The 19,313-nt window shown below is 35.2% G+C and overlaps 1 protein-coding gene across 35 annotated transcripts in view; it reads left to right on the top strand.

Moving 5' to 3' along the window:
- Positions 1 to 1,387: 1,387 nt before the first annotated feature.
- phldb1a (pleckstrin homology-like domain, family B, member 1a) overlaps positions 1,388 to 19,313 on the top strand; it is a 73,594-nt gene continuing 55,668 nt past the window's right edge. For 18 of the 35 annotated variants that reach the window (XM_073952264.1, XM_073952250.1, XM_073952248.1 and 15 more), the window contains exons 1-3: positions 8,994 to 9,165; positions 13,342 to 13,443; positions 19,000 to 19,123. In XM_073952264.1, the coding sequence (XP_073808365.1) occupies positions 9,163 to 9,165; positions 13,342 to 13,443; positions 19,000 to 19,123 (229 nt within the window). In that variant the 5' untranslated portion in view covers positions 8,994 to 9,162. Of the gene's footprint in view, positions 1,607 to 8,993; positions 9,166 to 13,341; positions 13,444 to 18,999; positions 19,124 to 19,313 lie in introns of those variants that run through there. The other 17 variants (XM_073952263.1, XM_073952262.1, XM_073952249.1 and 14 more) reach the window with 1 other exon arrangement.

The raw sequence follows: 19,313 nt of genomic DNA, 5'->3' as shown, positions 1-19,313 counted from the left end.
GTCACAATTCTTCTATTTCATCTTCTGTTCTCTGCCCACTGCTTGTGTCTTGTGTGAGGGACAGAATCCCAGACTAACATGGTTTCATTAATTTGGCTGGTAGGACATATGCTTTAATGTTTGATTTAATTTGAGTGTTTTGAGTTTGAACACATCGTATAATAGGTAAATATCTAACAACCCAAAATGAGTAGCCTACATTCCAACCCTTCCCTCATCTAAATACACATTGTTTTAATATAGTAGATTGTAACCATATTTTGGGGGCATTGTTTTCCATTTACATAACTGTTAAACACATTTCATACTATGGATATTATAATAAATTTGTGGTAAACATGGTTTAACGCCAACATTTATTTTTAGTGGTTTCATTACTTATCCGATCATCAGTATTTTCCCAACTTTTTTTAGTCATTGTTGTTACCCTCTCTTAAGTTTCCCTTACACTCCTCCATCCCACACAACGTCCTCTCCAGACATGCGTTGGTGGAGTGTCTCATGGGTTGGGTTTGAGAGAGCCACAGTTGCATATGTGTGTGTGTGTGTGTGTGTGTGTATTCTGGGTGATGTATTACAACATCAGTTTCTGTTTTAAAAATGACTTCCAATCTTATTGTAAATCCCCTCCACAATCTAAAATAAGACACGTTTCCAGAAGTGGATTTTTGCCCCAAAAGGAAACATTTTTTTTGTATTCTCAGTTCTTAAAAGAACCACATTTTCATAATGTGAATATTTAAATAAATGACCTCTTTCCCCACAAAGAGAGAACCGTTGTGTAATGGAAAGCGTCCATGGGTGTTAAAGGTGCTCCATAAGTCCATCAATGGCATTTTTAAGAGTCCAGCGTCTATTTTTACCTTTAATTACATCCATTTTGTTTTCCCTTCCATTTGTTGTCATAAGACATTTCGCAGAGGACAATTTAGGGTATTTAGAGGGCAGCCTTATTGGCTTATTGTAATTGAATTTAATTTCACATTTTGCTTATCTGGCTGGGCCGGAGTTCAACTATGTCATGAATTAGATTTCTGTACACAGAGAATTGAATGGACATGAGGACGAGGACCAAATAAGAGCCTCCCTGAACTGCGTCCATATACCAATATGCTGATATTACAGATCTAATTTTGATGAGACACTATTCTGAAATCTCTACATCAGAATGTGGTGATAAGTTGCCCCTATTGTGCTCCTGCTATCTGTGTCTCTCTCTCGTCCTGTCTCCTGATCTGGGCTCAGGGGGGGTGTCTCGTTCCAGAGGGTGAACAAGTGAGCAGCTCTTCAGCTGGGAGAATAAAAGACTGCCTTGTGGCAGTAGAATGAAAAAAGAAGGGAGGGAAGAAGTGTGTGAGAGACTATGAGGGCTGGAAAAAGAGAAGGCAAAGGGGTGGAGAGAGAGAGAGAGTGAACATGTAGGTGGAGGAACAGAGCAGGACAGAGAGAGTGAGGAAGGATATTTTTCTCATCCTTAGTTCTGAATGATTTGTCCATCCTGGTCTGGTGCTCAGCAGAGTTTAAAGTGTCTAGAAGGGAGCATGAGTTAGAAGCAGATCTCCAGCTCTCAGGATTACACATGGGACTCTCACTGCTACAATCATAGGTAAGGTTTTGACTGACAGCTGAGTTTGTGAATATGACGTTTCTGGGTGCGTTTAAAGATATACACACCCAGGACAATGGTAAAACTGTTGGTACTGATCTGTGAGGCAGGAACATATCTATGGAGGTAAAAAAAAAAAAAAAAAAGAAACAGACGGGGATTCTAATATCAGAAAAAAACAAAGACATAAAAAAAAGACAATTTTAATGTAAGATTTACATTTACAAGTTTTGCAATCTTAGAAATGCAGTTTATTAATCTTAATGGTAAACAGAGATTTCTAAAGAAAATGGACATTTATTAAATGATTTCATGACTTTACCACATAATAGGGAAGTGTGTTTAAATATCTCCAGACATTATGGTGAATGACCTCATATTCGAATGAATTTTGTTTTGCTTGTGGTGTGGCTAAATGCAGAACTCTAGTCTTACTATATTAAATATGAGTGCGAGTGAAAAAGGGCTGCAATGGACAAGCATGGGAATAATAGCCCTGACCTAAAGAATGGACAATGAGACCATTGTACCAGCGGAGACAGCACTGCACACCAGTGTATGAGAGGCCTGTGTATGGGAGGGCTATAGTGGGTCTGCTGACACATTTTTGTACCACCACTGCAACTTTCATTAACTTTCACTAACAGGTGCTGTGGAGAAACATTCTTCACCTGTCAGTCAAATGGCTGTGCAATTAACCTGGTGCTGAGATGTGGAAACACATTCAATGGCTCTTCTGTGTGACACCTGCATACTACGACACCTGCAACAGTGATAGAATGAGCATTAATACTTGTGACATACTAGTAGATCTGGTCCATGCATTTAATTAACTGGCTAAAGTTCCAGACAGGCTGTCAGGAAGAACAGAAATAAAATTTCAGATTGTAGCGTTTGTCCTATTGACATTTTATTTAGTTCCATGAGTGATAAACAATTGATCTTTGTAACTGTGATTGAACAATGATGTATTTAAAAAATGAAGTTACATAACAACCAAAGAAATACTGTGTGGATAACAAGCTAATGTAGTTTCCTCATCTGTCTTTCCTAGAATTAAAATCATTCCTGTGGTGTAAAAAAGTGAGAACTTTCGCCTGCAGTTCTAGTTCCTCTGGTGCAAAATCTCCCCATGAGACATTTCCTGTGAGATCTTAAATAGACATTTAGAAAAGCATTGTGTTTTTGATTTAGGAACAGACTTTTTTAAAGATGTTTGTCAGATCTTTGTATAGCAGATGCTTTCCAGATGAAGTGCTGTTTAAAAGACATATTGGAGACATACGGGTGTTATCTGTGGTTCAGATGCAGCCTCTGACCGAGTGAATCCTTAAATCAATAATTTTACTGATTCATTGAGAAACAACAGGATTGTTTTCAATATTAATACGTATTAGGGGTGATTCACAAATAATTAGTTATTTTTTTTCATTTACAAATAAAAATTCATTAACATTATTTGATTTTTTTAAAAAGTGAATCTACTCTTAACTTAACCAAAGACAGGCTCTTCTAGCGCATGTTTACATTGATCAGTGCGATGCAAAAATTGAATTTGTGTCAATAGCACCATTGGCTCTTTGACATATTGATTTGTTTTGCTGTATAAAGAATCAGGACAACTTTGTTTACAGCTCAAGCATAGCAGAGCTGTCTGAGCAGTTGCAAGTGCAAGAGATTAGGCCAGACTGTGAAACTGTGCACCAGCTTTTCCCTTGTTTAATCCTCTGCTTTGCTGGAATAAAATGACACAAAATGAGACTGAAAAAAAATAACTTTCACACAAAAAATTGTGTGAAAAACATTAGAGAGCTATTGAGTTAGATACTTGCAGGAAGTATACATACACTACCTGACAAAAGTCTTGTTGTCGATTCCAGTTGTAAGAGCAACAATTAATAACTTCTAGTTGATAGTTGAAAAGTGGCAGGAGGTAGATTTTTTAGATGAATCATCTGTTGAACTGCATCCCAATCATCACAAACACTGCACATGGACCCAAGGTTCTCACAGAAATCAGTCAAGTTTGGTGAAGGAAAAATCATGGTTTGGGTTACAATTATTATGGGGGCATGCGAGAGATCTGCAGAGTGGATGGCAACATCAACAGCCTGAGTTATCAAGACATTTGTGCTGCTCATTACATTACAAACCACAGGAGAGGGCAAATTCTTCAGCGGGATAGCGCTCCTTCTTATACTTCAGCCTCCACATCAAAGTTCCTGAAAGCAAAGCAGTTCAAGGTGCTCTAGTATTGGCCAGCCCATTCACCAGACATAAACATTATTGAGCATGTCTGGGGTAAGATGAAGGAGGAGGCATTAAAGATGAATCCAAACAATCTTGATAAACTCTGGGAGTCCTGCAAGAATGCTTTCTTTGCCATTCCAGACGACTTTATTAATATGATATTAGAGTTATTGTAGAGATGTATAGATACAGTCCTTGAACAGTCCTCATACACAATATTAATTCTTTTCCACTGCACCATGACTTTATATTGTATACTGTACATTATTTCTGTTAAGTGACAAGACTCTTGTCTAAGCAAAGTCAGACCTTACTGCTCTAATGAAATTATTAAAAATAAAGGCATGACCATATTTTATTTTGGTCTAAAAAAGGATAATGTAGAAGTGTTTGCCTTCCATATAAGCCACTTCTGATATCAAATAATCAACTACAATTCAAGTTATTATTTGTTGTTCCTTAAACTTAGATATGTGACAAGACTTTTGTCAGATAGTGTATGTGTATTGTAGGAAATTTGTGACTCCGGTCTCTGCACCAAATGGTAGAAAATTTCAGAACCCAATCTAGGAGACTCATTTCAGGCTGAATCCTTTGAGAACATGTTTGTTGTTCTGCAGTCAAACAGCATCTTCAAAGAAGTCTACAAGAGTGTGACTTAAGCAGTGTTGTCCCATCTGTTATATATGTTTTAGGGGAGTAGAGTTAAGGTGGAGGTGGAGAACATGCAGATAGTTGACACTGCATATAGCAGACAATGAAGGGCCAATTATTGTTTTGCACTATGTAAAGTTTTATTTCTGCAGTTTATAAAATTTCACATCAAGCATGTTGGGGATTAAAAAAGAAAGAGGGAGAGGATAGAAAAAAATAAAGGAGAAACAAAAAGAAGGAATTAAACACCAGGAATTGAGGCTGACAGTATTTAGTGACCATGGCATGATGGCTCAAGCTTTTCTCCTAAAGCTCACAACTTCGTTCAGTCAGTCTGGGTCTCTCCAGATCTAGACGGCACACCCACAGCCCTTTCACTGACCGATCTATGGCAAAAAATCAAAAGACTTAACCAGATCCAGTTCCAGGTGTTGCATAGTGTTATGTGAAAACAACACTTCAGTTATAGACGACCCACATATATTAGCCAACAGCTGAGGTTAGGTGTCTGAACTATAAATTCAGACTATGTTTTTGTCCTGCAGTGATCCAAAAATTTGTTCATTCAATCCTCATAGTTCACATCTCCGTTACTTTGAGGACTTTTAAAGACCACGTGATGAAATGCTAATATACGACTGCAAATAAATATCCAATTTTCTCACCCTTATACATGGGAGTGAACTTGAAGCAATCAGCATTATAACTTTAAAAAAAACAGTTCAGTCAAATTTAATATAATCACATATGCTGGAAGGACTAGTTTCAATACATGGATTAAGTGACGTACTATAATGCCAAGAAACCTTATTTTTCCTAGAAACTAAAAAAGCGGCAACAAAGACACAGATTCTGATATTTTGAAAATTATTAGATCAGTTACACATTAATTTATGAAATTTCTAAATGTGTCTGTAATCTAAGAACATAACTGATATTTAACTGTTAGTCATATGTCATCAGGTGCACACCAAAGGTGACCATGACTTTTATAAATACTGCAATAGAATGCAATAGAATTTATGAGGAAAAAAACATTTAGTTTTACAACGTAATCTTCACAAAATCACACCCAAATTTATTGTCTTTTTTTACTTGCATACATTTTATTAAACATGACATCTTCAAAATTCACAATTTTAATATGGGCTTGTCTTATTTGGAGCAAAACGGTAAAGCATCATAAAGCTTTATCTAGTTTCTGGCTCTTAAATAGGACTGAACCTGAACATTTATGTCTGCAAACTTACATTTTAAAGAAAGCCAACAATATATCTGAAGTAAGCTGGGTGATTAATCCAAAATAATTCGAAATTGACATTCAGAATCTCCAATCAATCAAATTTTTTCAAGTAAATATTTTCAGTTACTTTCCCTAAATTATTGTTTACATTAAACTATTGTTCACAGAATATTCAAGAATTGCACAGTTTAAAATATTATTTACAAGATATACAAGACAGGATATTATAGCTCATAATATATGTTAAAATAAAATAGCTTAAGGGGGCTAATAATTTTGTCCTGAAAATGGTGTTTAAAAATTAAAAACTGCTTTTATTCTTGCTGAAATAAAACAAATAAGACTTTCTCCAGAAGAAAAAATATTATCAGACATACTTTGAAAAGTTCCTTGCTCTGTTAAACATCATTTGGGAAATTTTTAAAAAAGAAAAAAATCAAAGGGGGCTAATAATTCTGACTTCTACTGTATACTGCATATAGGTTTCATATATACCCGTATATCCTCATATAGGTTCTTTCCATGTGAACTAATTTGAAACCAATTATCATATATTCACTGTTGTCAGTGTTATTTAACAGAAAAAAATCTTTTGTTTTGATTTTAAGATTGAGCTGTGATGTTTTAACGTAGTGCTTTTGTTTAACATAGGACAGATCAAGTTACATTTGAATTTATTCATGCCATTCACTTTAATGAGTGGTATGAGGGCAGGTGTAATGGAGGATGTGGATGTCACACTCAGTTTTGACATATCAGTCTGCTTGTGCAAGAAAGAGTGAAATATTTGACAGAAATAGGCAAGACAGGAAATGGTTGAATGTAGATATTTTAAGTCTAATGGTTGCTGGTGAAAACAAAACAAAAGAGAATTCAAGAACTTTGTACTCCCTCTTGGATCCTCTAAAGAGATTTTCCTCATACTACTGTGCCAGTGAGACAAACCCAGTCTTTCTTCTCACTCTCTCACAAACACGCTCTGATATAAACAGAGTTCTGATCTCAGCCAGTTCTGCCACGCAAGCACTGTGCCTGTTTTCTGGGGTGAGATCTGTGGTCAATCTTTCTGACGCCTTGTTGCTTTTCTGATGCTATAATAAGTCACTAGACTGGTGCAAAATGTTTAAAGAGATTAATCCCGCATGTTCCCGCCGTCAGAGAAGTTATGAGTAAGAACAAAATGCTTAGGTTTGATATCACGTGTTATTCCAAGATAGCAGTCCAGCGTAGAAATGCAGAAAGTTATCCAGCAGCCTGCTTGCTTTCCAACTACATGTGCTGACCATGCCAGCCTCAAATGTGGACATATAAAGTTAATGGTCCACATGTTTATTTTGTAATATATTCTGGGTGGAATAACCATTTTGCCACATAAAATCACTGGAGTTTTTAGACTTGGAGGACAACAAGCAAATAAATAACTTAAACTTGGCACCACAACAAGGCTCAAAACAGAGGACTGCTTTAAATTATAAAGCATATTGACATTTTTTCCTCAGCTGTGGGTGAGAAGGGGGCAGCTGGAGACTGTTTATTCCCAGTGAGTACTTAGATCACAGGGTCATCCGACAGGAAGAGACCCCGCTTTGGAACCCACACCGGAAGAGTCCGCTCCTCTTCCAGCTGTGGTTGCCTGGTTGCTGCTCAGATTTGTTTGTGTTCATTTTTTTTAATGTGTTTGGACTCCTTTGACATCTGTCTTACTCACTGGAAACAACCGTGGAAAAAGAGCCTTTCTTTCTCTTCTTCCACCAGACAGTTGTTTTCCTCTGATTCATGGCTTTCCCATGTTTTTTTGGGATTGTTACCAATCAGTCTTTATGATGGATCACTCAGTTGTATGTTGACTAAGAGACAAAGTGTAAATGTTTGCTTTGGAGTTCCATGACAACTTTGTTCATTATTAAAGTTCCCTACATCTTGCTTCCACAAATGAATCTAATTATGTAACAAATCCTCTGAAAGTGAGTCACATCAGCAGTTTCACAGCTGTTGAACATCAAGTGGAAAACACCATTTTTGTTTTGCTTCTGCGGAGGAGGGAAGAACAGGAAGTGAGTAGGGAGACTCCACCTGGAATATCAAGGTCTTTTCCGTTATACACAAGTGTACGTAAGCTTGAATCTGTCGGAAATACGGCCATATGTTGCAAGGATGGTGATGTGCAGTTTTAATACAATTTCAGTGTTTAGTTTTTAAAGACAGAATCTGCACATGCATCAGATGTTTCCTGCTGTCTAAAGGTTGCTCTAAAATAAAACACATTTTTCCCCATTTACTCACTAAAGTGGTTGTAAACTGTTATGAAGTTCTTTTTTTTGTTGAGCACAAAATTAGATATTCTGCTGTAAACCACACCCATTTTTTTACTCTCTTAAACGAATATAATTGTATGTCGTTATTGGACATCAAAATAACATTGTCCAAGACCTAAATCCAATCTAATATTAATGTCTTATGACGTTGTGAGTCTGTTAGGAAGATAAGATTGGAGAAGATTGAAAAAATGGCACAAACCTGTATTCAATCATTATTTATCTTATTTTTTAATCTAAAATTGTATACTTTTAATGTTGTGTTATTTTACCCTCGTGATATCGAAAATGGTATTGAATATCAAGATATTGTAGTTTTCCAGTAATTCCAGCATCGTGACAACACTACTATCAATGCACAAGACGTGTAACATCAAACATGATAATTCCACAAAAACACTGCAATTGCAGATCTCAAACAGAGAGAGAGAGAGAGACAAAGAGCCCAAACTGACTGACTGCAGCTTTAAATGTGAATAACGCAACATAAGGCCAGCAGGGGTCACTCAGTCATTCAGTGCTCGTTGCGTAGTTACAAAGATAATAAACAAGTAATTTTTTTCTGAAATAAATAATACATGGAAAACCTTCAATACTTTTTCTGTTGTGCTTTGTTTCTGAGCTGTAAATCCAGCAGTAGTATACCTAGGTGAGTCAGGTTCAAATAAATTGACCTCTGCCTGACGCTGTAGATCGGTATACCTCGTGATTTAGCTTTCTATATTTAGACATAAACTTGACTTTTGTTCATGGGTGTTTGGAAAGACTGCACACCTGGACGCTGTTATTTGGATTCCTCAGCTAGTGCTTCTTCTTCTTCTTCTCTCTCTCTCTCTCTCTCTCTCTCTCTCTCTGTCTCTCTCTCTCCCTCTCTCTCTCCGTCCCAGCTGTGTTAGTACTATGTAATTCTGTCCTCCAGAACTTCAGAGCGTTCAGTAAGAGACATGAGTGAGCAGCAGAGACAAACAAACAGCGAGAGCTGGACTGTAGACGGTCAGCTAAAGGCTCAAAGGAGTAAACACAGGACATAGCAAAGAGACTGTCAGTAAACAAGGCCATGCAGCAACGCAACAGGTCTTACTTAAGCTAAAAACATGGTGAGTGGGCTTCATATTGCTTATGTTTTCATCGGAACTGTGTATTTAGTGTTTCTGCCAGCTCTAAACACATTTATGTGGTTGATTTTACCACATCATTGATTTTGGAAGCTAGAAAGGAGTGATTATGAACTCATGGTAAATGTTGTGATATATATTAGTGTATCAAGCATAGTATTCATCAGATTTGTGCCTAGAAAATGAGTGTCATAATATCTCAAAGTAACTCAAACATAAATTAAGTCTGTATTTTATAACATATTTTAATTCTTTATTTTAATATTACATTTTAATATTAAATAGTAAATATAAGGATTTGAATATATTATTATGTGTATTTATTTACATCTTTAACAGTATTAGCTTCTTTTATTGGTTTTGAAAATGATTGATTGTTTTCCCCCTGCAAGATTAACTTGAAGAATTCACCAGGCCTTCAGGCTTCTAGTCATTGGTTTCCGTTTCCCAGATTCACCTACTGTACTGTCCGGGATACATTTAGCTGTGTTATATTAGCTGTATGTTCCTGCTGTGATTTCCTCACTTCTCCACGTAACTCCAGCATACTTCCATGTGTCTATATAAGTGTGTGTGTGTGTGTGTGTGTGTGTGTGTGTGTGTGTGTGTGTGTGTGTGTGTGTGTGTGTGTGTGTGTAGCCTGTATGATTATAACCCCTGTAAGAGGAGCTTTGTGGTTTGTGCTATGTGGTTGAGTCTATTTTCTGCAGAGGGCAGGACACTGTGGCATAACTACTGACTTAATGACAGGTTTCAGAGGCAAGAAACCACTTACCGGCATGAAATACACCAGTTGAAGTGTAGATTTGTGTGTATGAGTTCTGTTTGTCTCTGTACAGGTACATTTGTGTATGTAAATCTCAGTGTCTCTGTATTGTACAGTTGTGTGTGTGTGTGGTGAAAGAAGTGGCCATATTCAGTATAGTGACTGAGGCTTTCTGTTCTTTCTTCTCTCTGTGTCACACACTGGACGTGATTGTGAGAGGCGGCCTGTTGTACTTGCCAGCTGCACTCGAGAACATGACATCAGGACTGACAGGGAGAGAGGGGTTAGCTGGAGGAAGGAGGAAAAGAGGAAGTTTGGTTTTGTACCAGCTGTTAAGTTAAAGACTCTAACCGTCCATCATCGACTTAATCAATATGCATGTGCGGTACCTAACCTGTCTTCGCTTGTATGGAGAGGCAAAGCGTCTCATTCCAGTCATTTCTCTGACTGGACATGCCAGCAGAGGTTTTCTTGAATTAATTTCTCACAGCTTTGTCTTTTAAAACACCTCTCAAAAATGTGTTCTTAGTTACTCCATGGAAAGAGTTGAATCGCTGAACAACTAGAAGAAGGTAATCTGTTCACTGCAATAAAATGCTTTTGTTACTTCATTTTTTTCTCGTTTCTAGTCTAAATATCTAAAAATCTTAAATTAAAAGGCATTGTCAAGACAAGCTAAAAATCTGTAGTTGTTTTCATAAATAAGAAGTCAAAATTAAGTGAGATTTTCTTAAAAATTTTGTTTTTGTTTTGAAATAAGTAGCAGATTATTTAGCTTTTTAGAAAAAAAAGTCATGTTATTTTGATGTATTATTTATGAAAATAAAACTTAATATATTAATATTTCTTTAATTGTCTAGAAAATGCTTTTTGGTTTTAGAATTTTTTTGATATTTGGTCTAGAAACAAGACAATTACTTTTTTGCAGCATTCTGGCTCAGGCTGTCATATATTTTTTTGTTGGGTGAGGCGGTGGTGCAGTGGGTAGCACGATCGCCTCACAGCAAGAAGGTCAGTGGTTCGAGCCTCAGTTGAGGTAGTTGGCATTTCTGTGAGGAGTTTGCATGTTCTCCTCGTGTTCGCGTGGGTTTCCTCCGGTTTCCCCCACACTCTAAAGACATGCGCTTTAGGTAAATTGGGTAGGCTAAATTGTCCGTAGTGTATGAGTGTGAATGAGTGTGTATGAATGTTTCCCAGTGATGGGTTGCAGCTGGAAGGGTATCCACTGCATAAAACATATGCTGGATAAGGTGGCGGTTCATGTTTTTTTGGTTTAAGCTGCATTTACATGATTGAAGTTTGGAAAGTAAAGCAAATTAATATTAGTTTCAGTATGGGGCTGCATGATTCTGTGAAAAAAATATGCAATATCATTGTTGATCATTGAGATTTATGAGATATAACATTTCTATTGAGAAATACAATGTTTATTAACTGTAATGATCATAGTAAAATATTTAGCCTGAGTTTTGCTGTTTAAAATCAGAACAAGTGCTTTCAATTTAAACGAGTCATTTATTTTTTGAATTATCATTACTTATTTTGAATCTAAAGAGAATTTATAGTGTTGTACAGTGTACAGTGTTATCTGTTAGGGAATTTGATTTGAAATAATAACTTAATAATAAAATAGGGAAGTTACATAATTTTAAGAAAAAATATGTCTCCATCTCATCTTCTAAGAAATGTAATTCAACTAAAAGATTTACAAGCGACATTACATGTCCTTAATTAATTCTTCTTTAGAATCATTTGTTCTGAATCTGAGGAGAATAGTGTACTGTGTTTTATGTTAAAATATTATCAAGAAAAATATATAGTAAAATATTTAGCAAAGGTTTTTTTTACAGTTATTTTTACTGCCACTTTAGAACAATTTAGATCTGACTGTAAATGGTTGCTTACTATTACTTAATCAAAGAAATAGTGTTGCAACTTTATGTAATTTGTATAAGAATAATGATGCCTTCATCTCTCTATGCAGAACCAGTGCCGAGGTAATAGATTTACTTTTGGAGGCATTACTGCCCTCCACTAAATTTTGAAGTCAGCTAACCAATACAGACTACTCTACAATTAAAGGGATAGTTTGATCAAAAATGAAAATTCTGTCATCATTTACTCATCTTTCACTAGTTCCAAATCTGTTTGTGTTTCTTTCATCTGTTAAACACAAAATAAGATATTTTAAAAAATGATGGTGGACTTCAATTGTATTTTCCTATGACAGTCAATTTCTTTCAATAGAAGAAAGAAACTCATGAAAGTTTAAATCCACATAAAAGAGAATAAATGATTATTTTCTGTTTTGGTTGAACTATCTCTTCATAAAATTGTCTAAACTAAGCTAAAATCATCCAGTTGTTATAGTTTGTAGTTAAGTATGACTTGATGAAAAGAACTTCCTTTAAAACAGTTATTTCAAAACTTTAAAATGTTATTATGAAAGTATGTCATTTTGGCTGTTTACAATGAGAGCAAGATGTCCTTATTCAGCAGAATTATTGACTCTTTCACATGTTCTGAATCTGACAGCTACACCACTACCTAATCAATAAAACGTTGTCCTAAAAGATAAATGATTTTAAGAAAAGTGATCCTACAACTTTAGTCCTGAGAATTTAACCAATAACACTTTTGTTGTTCATCATTTAAGTTACTTATCGATGTTCCCTGCACAAATTCTCAAAGACCATTACTGTATACACATGAACACACTCACACATTTAAAAGTCCAGATGCGTAGTTTGTCCTGCGGGTCTGTTTTGCTGTAATTCCCTGTGTGTTTTGTCTGAAAGACAATAAAATGATTCAGAGGTGAGGTGAGGGAAAGACCAGAATGACTGATCCTCAGCAATGTGTGTAGTGACCTGAAGTCTACTCTAGTTTATTCATGCTAATATGCCTGTGTCTGTACCATAGATAATTGGCTGCATCTGTTCAATGTGTGTGTGTGTGTGTGCGTGTGTGTGCGTGTGCGTGCGTGTGCGTGCGTGTGCGTGTGTGTGTGTGTGTGTGTGTGCGCGAGAGATGAGTCACACTGACTCATGCTGCGTATTTCAACCAAGATGCAGACTCCAGTCTGTTCACCACAGTTGGTTAATCACAGTATGCATTTGTTGGATCACTGCATGACTGTATTTAGTCTACTACAAGGAAACACCTGATTTGATTATTCACTGTTAAGACACAAGCTAAAAGTGTTGTGACTGTGGCAGGTCTGCATATTTAATCTAAAAGTCTGATTGTGTTACTACAGTACAACAAGTTACTTGACTTGAAAGTCTCCATTCATTTTTATGAGACTTACCTTAATCTGCCTTAATAAAGGAACTGCTCTTTTTATTTTGGATTTTCAAAAACATCTGGCTATTCATCCCCTTTTTCAACAGGACCTTAATGAGTGTGAAGAAATGATTGATAATTCCGTAGACATGGACAGGATGAATCGCAATGTTCCAGAACAAGGCCGTCAGACACATCAGGTCCTACAGGTGAGCTGAAACATAATAATATATGAAGAGTTCAGATGCAAAACCCTCTAAACCCATCAGATTCTTTCTTGTAAATGAGCATTTTCTATCAGGCTCCTATAAATAGGTTCAGAAGTTTCATTTGACAGATAATAAGAAGGTTATTAAATAGTAAATAAAATAAATTTTTTTTCAAAAATATCACTTTAGACAATTCCTTGTTTTTTAACAAGGTAGACTTTCTTTTGCGTCGAAACCAGATAAATCCACTTCTGCTTTTTTTTTTTCCAAAAACCTCTAAATTCACCTATTGAGACAAGACAGTGTATTTAGTTAAAAATCTATTAAAGATGCAATTATACATTTGTTTACCAAACATAAAACACGTAAAATTAAAAATACATAAATCTGTCAAGTAAGTGGCGGTTCATTCCGCTGTGGTAACCCCTGATAAACCAGGGACAAAGCAAAAGGAAAATGAATAAATGAAATCTGTCAAGTAAGTGCATTAATCAATGACATTAAAACTGACATTAATTAAATCTTAACAATCTGTTGTCATTTCTGATATTTGGGATTTAGATGTAATGTAAGTAGAACAATGTAAACATTGCAAACATTGTAAACTAAGTTTGTTAAATTTCAAATAATGTAGTGTAAAAACATTGTTAAACATCAATATCTGTGCATAGTCCATAATTATGAACAGCTTATCAGACATGTAGGTATTATGAAGTAATATAAATAATGTGAAGTCGTATACATTATATTTATCTTTTAAAAATAGCTTACATTAGCAAATAAACCACAAGGTAGGCCTACTGGGTAAAAAAGCTGATGCCTCTCAGACAATTTTAGCAGCTGTCATCCATTCATTCTCATCATACTTAAGGTCTTGGTCTCTTGTTTTTGTCCTCAGCATCTATGTGGGATAAAAGAACGGCATCCTAACTCTGTCTTTTGTGAAGCGCAGTTGCCGTTTAATGTATAGTAAATCAGACTCATTCAAAGTAGCATCGCTGCTCAAAAAAACGTTATGACTGCATGCTACACTTCCGACTGTACAGTGTGTTTTCTTTTTCTTATAATGCACATGAGTTTTAATGAGTTTTGAGGTAAGGGACGTTTTGTTTTCATTTAGACATTCACTGATAGTCAGACAGGCTCATCCAGTTCCCTTCATAAATGTTGGCGTATCAGCGTTCTGCTACATTGAAAACATATAATTCGATAAGCGTCTTCTGATTGGTTCTCGGGATATAACGGCTTTTGCTGTCAAAGACAGGTGGCGTTTTGAAGCTTTTGCCAACAAACTGTTATTTCTGAATGCGCTGATGTTGTGATTTAGATGATTTGAAGCAAATCTATTTGTTGATAGTGTACTACGTGCCTAAAGCATTCACTTAATGTCATTAACTCATTTTTGCCGGAAATGGTGTTTAGCGGCTTTTACATCTGAACTCTTCATATGTTGATATAAATTTTTTTTTTCAGAGATGGATTTTCATTGATTACATGTATGTTAATAAATGTTGTTTTTTAACATATTATTCATCAAAGTTTAACAATGATAATTAAGAACACATAAGCACCAAATTACATTATAATCAGCACAAAAACAGCAAATTAAAGAATGTGTTCTAAAGAGTCATGTGACACTGAAGACTGGATTAATGATTACCCCTCCCAAAATATTAGCTTTGCCACTGAAAAAAAATTCAATGTGTTAAAATTTCACAATATTTCTGTTTACCTGTAATTTTGTTCCAGTAAGATTAAACCTTCTTCCAGACTCATTAAAGGAATAGTTCGTCCAAAATAAAAAAGACTGTAATTTTACTACACTTCCACTTTATTTTAATTTACGTAAAAATGTGTACAAAGCTTTTCTCTAAACACCTGGGGGTAAGTATTTGTACTGTAAAACCTAGTATTTGCTTCTTAAAGCGCAGTCTCTGAACTCCAAAGGAAGCAAAAATAAAGAGGTGAACTCTTCTTTGATTATAGGGTTGACCTTAACTAGTGTCATTCTGAGAGGCTGAGTTCAGCCTTTCTGTCTGCATGCAATCTTGCTCAAACACTGCACTGCATTCCACCAATCAAACATTACAGGCTCTCATAAACATCAAGCCTAAGTTAGTTCAATCCACCTGTTAAAACTTCACTAGTTAAATACTCACAGAGAAACACAAACGACTGGGGCGCCCGTAAAGAAAAATGTCAGAAGACAATGGAAGCTGTGGAGCAGCTTTATATGCAGCCCTAATATCAAAAGATGACAGGATAAGATATGAAAGCTAAAACAAACAACAGTGACATTTAATCATTTTAAAAAGAACTCATATAGTGTTATAAAGCTGTATTGCTGTTCACTCAGACTACCATAATAATTAACATTTTCAAGAATGCTGGTAGTTTAACATCCATATAAAAACACAGTGGAAGTCACTGACTATCAATTTTATAACAGATTTCTGTGAAAATGTCTTCTTTGTTCTACAGAAGAAAAAAAACAAAATGTAAAGAAAAAAACACTCTTATAAAAAGATAAAAGATGACATCTAAAGACACTTTGAAGATGCATGAAAAGAAGTTGTTGATTCTGAAGGGTTTTGTCAAATGGAAAGAATCCCTGCTGAAGGTCAAAATTAATGTGTATTATACTGTAAGTGTAATAATATATATATATATATATATATATATATATATATATATATATATATATATATATATATATATATATATATATATATATATATATATATGTATATATATATATATAAGTGTTATATAAAGATGCAATTCTAGCTCTAAATGCTTCAGAGCAGGGGTTTCCAAACTTTTCCTTATGAAGAGCCAAAAACCAAACTTGATTAAGGGTGGTGGGCCAAAGTTAAATAAACCTAACTTTTACATTAATGTTGCCATAGTAATTCCCTAACTTATTAATATTTAAAAATAAATAAAAAAATCGCTTTGATAATTATGTTTTTACATTTTATAACAAACTCCTTGCAATAAAAAAAAAACAATCCCATTAACACAATGGTGTTCAATGCTGAATACATTAAATACACTTGATTTGCGCATTGAGGATTTTAACTTATTTTTAAAAAAAAACTGATTCAAGTATAAAGTTTAATTGAAATATTTCATTTGTTTTTTTTTATTTCTCAACAATTAAACAAACAAACAAGAGGTTACGTTACAATTAGAAATTGCGAGCTTTGTTGAAGGCATTCGCCCCAACTTTACCATCAATCTCCCTTTCTTCTTATATGGGATGGTGGGCCAAATCAAAGGTTTTCATGGGGCAACTTCGGCCCACAAGCCCTAGTTTGGGCCTCTCTGGTTTAGAGTGTAACCCCTGAAATTGGACAGAAGCATTAAACACAAATTTAGCTTAATGTCTTTTCAATTTCAATAGATACAGTTTTGTTTAGTCTGAAATTATTGTATTAATTGTGACTCAACTTGAATTCTGTCCATCCTAATAGTATCAGAGTATTTGCTTTTAACGAAAGAAATTTTTGTTTATTTTAAATTCAAATTTGATTTACATCCATGCTACTGGATATTCCCAGTGGTCATTCCATCCCTAGTTCATTCAGAGTATTAAATCCCAGATGGGAGAAGACTAATGTGAAGTTTCCAGATACAATCAGCAATTGGTTGCACTTTAGTTCCCCCCACAATAATAATTTACAATTTGAACTCCAAAATGAGCAGTCTGTCAGATGAAGAAGAGTCAGAGTCAGAGATTGAATTAAAAAGAAAGCTAACTAAAGATAGTTTGCAGTTTCATCAGCAGAAACCAGCTTCAACACTCACAATGACTTTGTAGATGGCTCTCCTTACAATATGTTTCCTACCCAAGGCTGAGTGTACTTTATCAAAACTGGTTAAAAACGGGTATAATCTACATCTAAACTGGCAGCTTACATACAAAGAAGTTAACTTTAAAACATTGAACACGACTGAATTATCACAGTAAGATGCATAGTTTAGGAAAAGAACAATGTAGTGACAAGTGTTTCCCAAAACCTGTAGTTCCGTAGTTCCTCTAAACCAGGTTAGTTATAACATAAAATGCCTATAATGTTGCTCTAAACAGGGTAGCAACTTCTTTAGAGAGGAACTCCATTATTTCTTTGTACAAATTATATTGTTGCACAAACATATTCTAATATCATATAAATACATAAATCAATAATTAGGTCAATTATAAAGAAATGAAATTTATTATTTATTAGGAAATAAAAAAATCATACTTTAATGATAATATTAATAATATTAATGATGGTGATGATGATGATGATGATGATTATTATTATTGTTATTAAGTAGGATATTGTTATTTATTTATTTTTTAAAAGTTTACTTTTACAATTTGACACATGTAAACCATGCAGAAATGTTTTAATCAACAGGCCCATGTCATATACAGTACATATACTTAATAAATAACCTACAATAAATTACAAGCATTAACATATACTTTTTTTGTTTTCACAAGCTTTGGAGAGGTAACATAAATTTAGCCAAGGCTTTGTTTAAAATGATATCAATGTTTTTAAAGTGCACTGCAAAGGGAGCGCAATTGTAAACATGAAGATCGCTAAAACTGAACTGTAAAAATACTTTGAAAGCAAATTACACCTAAGAGTGATGATTTTATACCTTTTTTGTTTTGTTTTTTAATCATTCCAAACTTAAATGTCAGAATGTTTGAAACAAATAGGGCATACTGGGGTAACTGGGAATAGAACACATGAACTATGTTTCTAACTACAGCTCCAGAGATGTGCAAGCATACAAGTTTGCGATGCATTTTGCGAATGTTTGTTGGAACAATGGACTTGGGAAGTGCCCAAACTTGCCCAAGCTAACTATTTTTGTAACGACGGAATTTGCACCCCTGCCTGGGTAGATCCCGAGAAAACAAATAATATGCTATACAGAAAATCAATCGCATTCAAATTATTCCAGTTTTACTTCTGAAGTGCGATGACACTAAGGTCATCATATAATTTAGGCTCTTAAACATTAAACTTTATAAATAATCATAAAGATATAAGAAAGTATATGTGTTACTCCATCTTGGAATGGACATTCATCAGAAAATCCACACGATCAATAATTATATAAGATTAAGAAAAACATTAATTATACACTTTGTTTCCATGTTGAGCAGTGCCGCACCACGCTCTCAGACATCAAAGTGTGATTTACCAAGCAAATAATCCCCATGCTGCCCTCCATCTGTGACATGCTGAGGCCAAATATGTTACTCCTTTGGTCATTTATCGGTCTGATCCTTTGTCTTTCATTTGACCACTAAATCCTGTTAGCCTCTTATCCTGCATGGTGGTACCTGATGGAGCTAAACCCATTTAGCCTTGTTAGCCTCTTACCCTGTTGTTGCAGTACTCAATGGCCATAACTGAATTATATTAATCGTATTTTGGAAAGCTCAAGCAGTCGTCCAGAAACCTATAGGTCAATTTAATGGTGATCAAAGGCTGTAATATGATCCATTATTTAAAGGTCTACTGAACTCTACTTATATGTTCACAGAGCACGCCATTGGACCTGATTGAAACAGGCAAGACTCTAAAAGTCCAGGCAGAACGGCCTCATCTTGTCAGTTTGGGAAGTGGACGTCTGAGTACGGCAATAACCCTGCTGCCCCTGCCAGAAGGTACATTCAGTCATGTACAAAGTAAATAAGTACAATACACACCCTGGTGAAGTGGTCAGCAGATTCTATCTACTCAATTAGATGTAAACATTGTCGTTTGACTGAGGATGTGGTTGGTTGTGGAATCTGTGTTTAGTGGCAGTGCTTCTTTCAAGTGCTGAGACCTAATTACAGTCTGTGATAGCACAAA

Source organism: Danio rerio, chromosome 5 (genome assembly GCF_049306965.1).
Source record: "Danio rerio strain Tuebingen ecotype United States chromosome 5, GRCz12tu, whole genome shotgun sequence".
NCBI classification, from domain to species: domain Eukaryota; kingdom Metazoa; phylum Chordata; class Actinopteri; order Cypriniformes; family Danionidae; genus Danio; species Danio rerio.
This window is presented reverse-complemented; position numbering and strand designations above follow the sequence as displayed.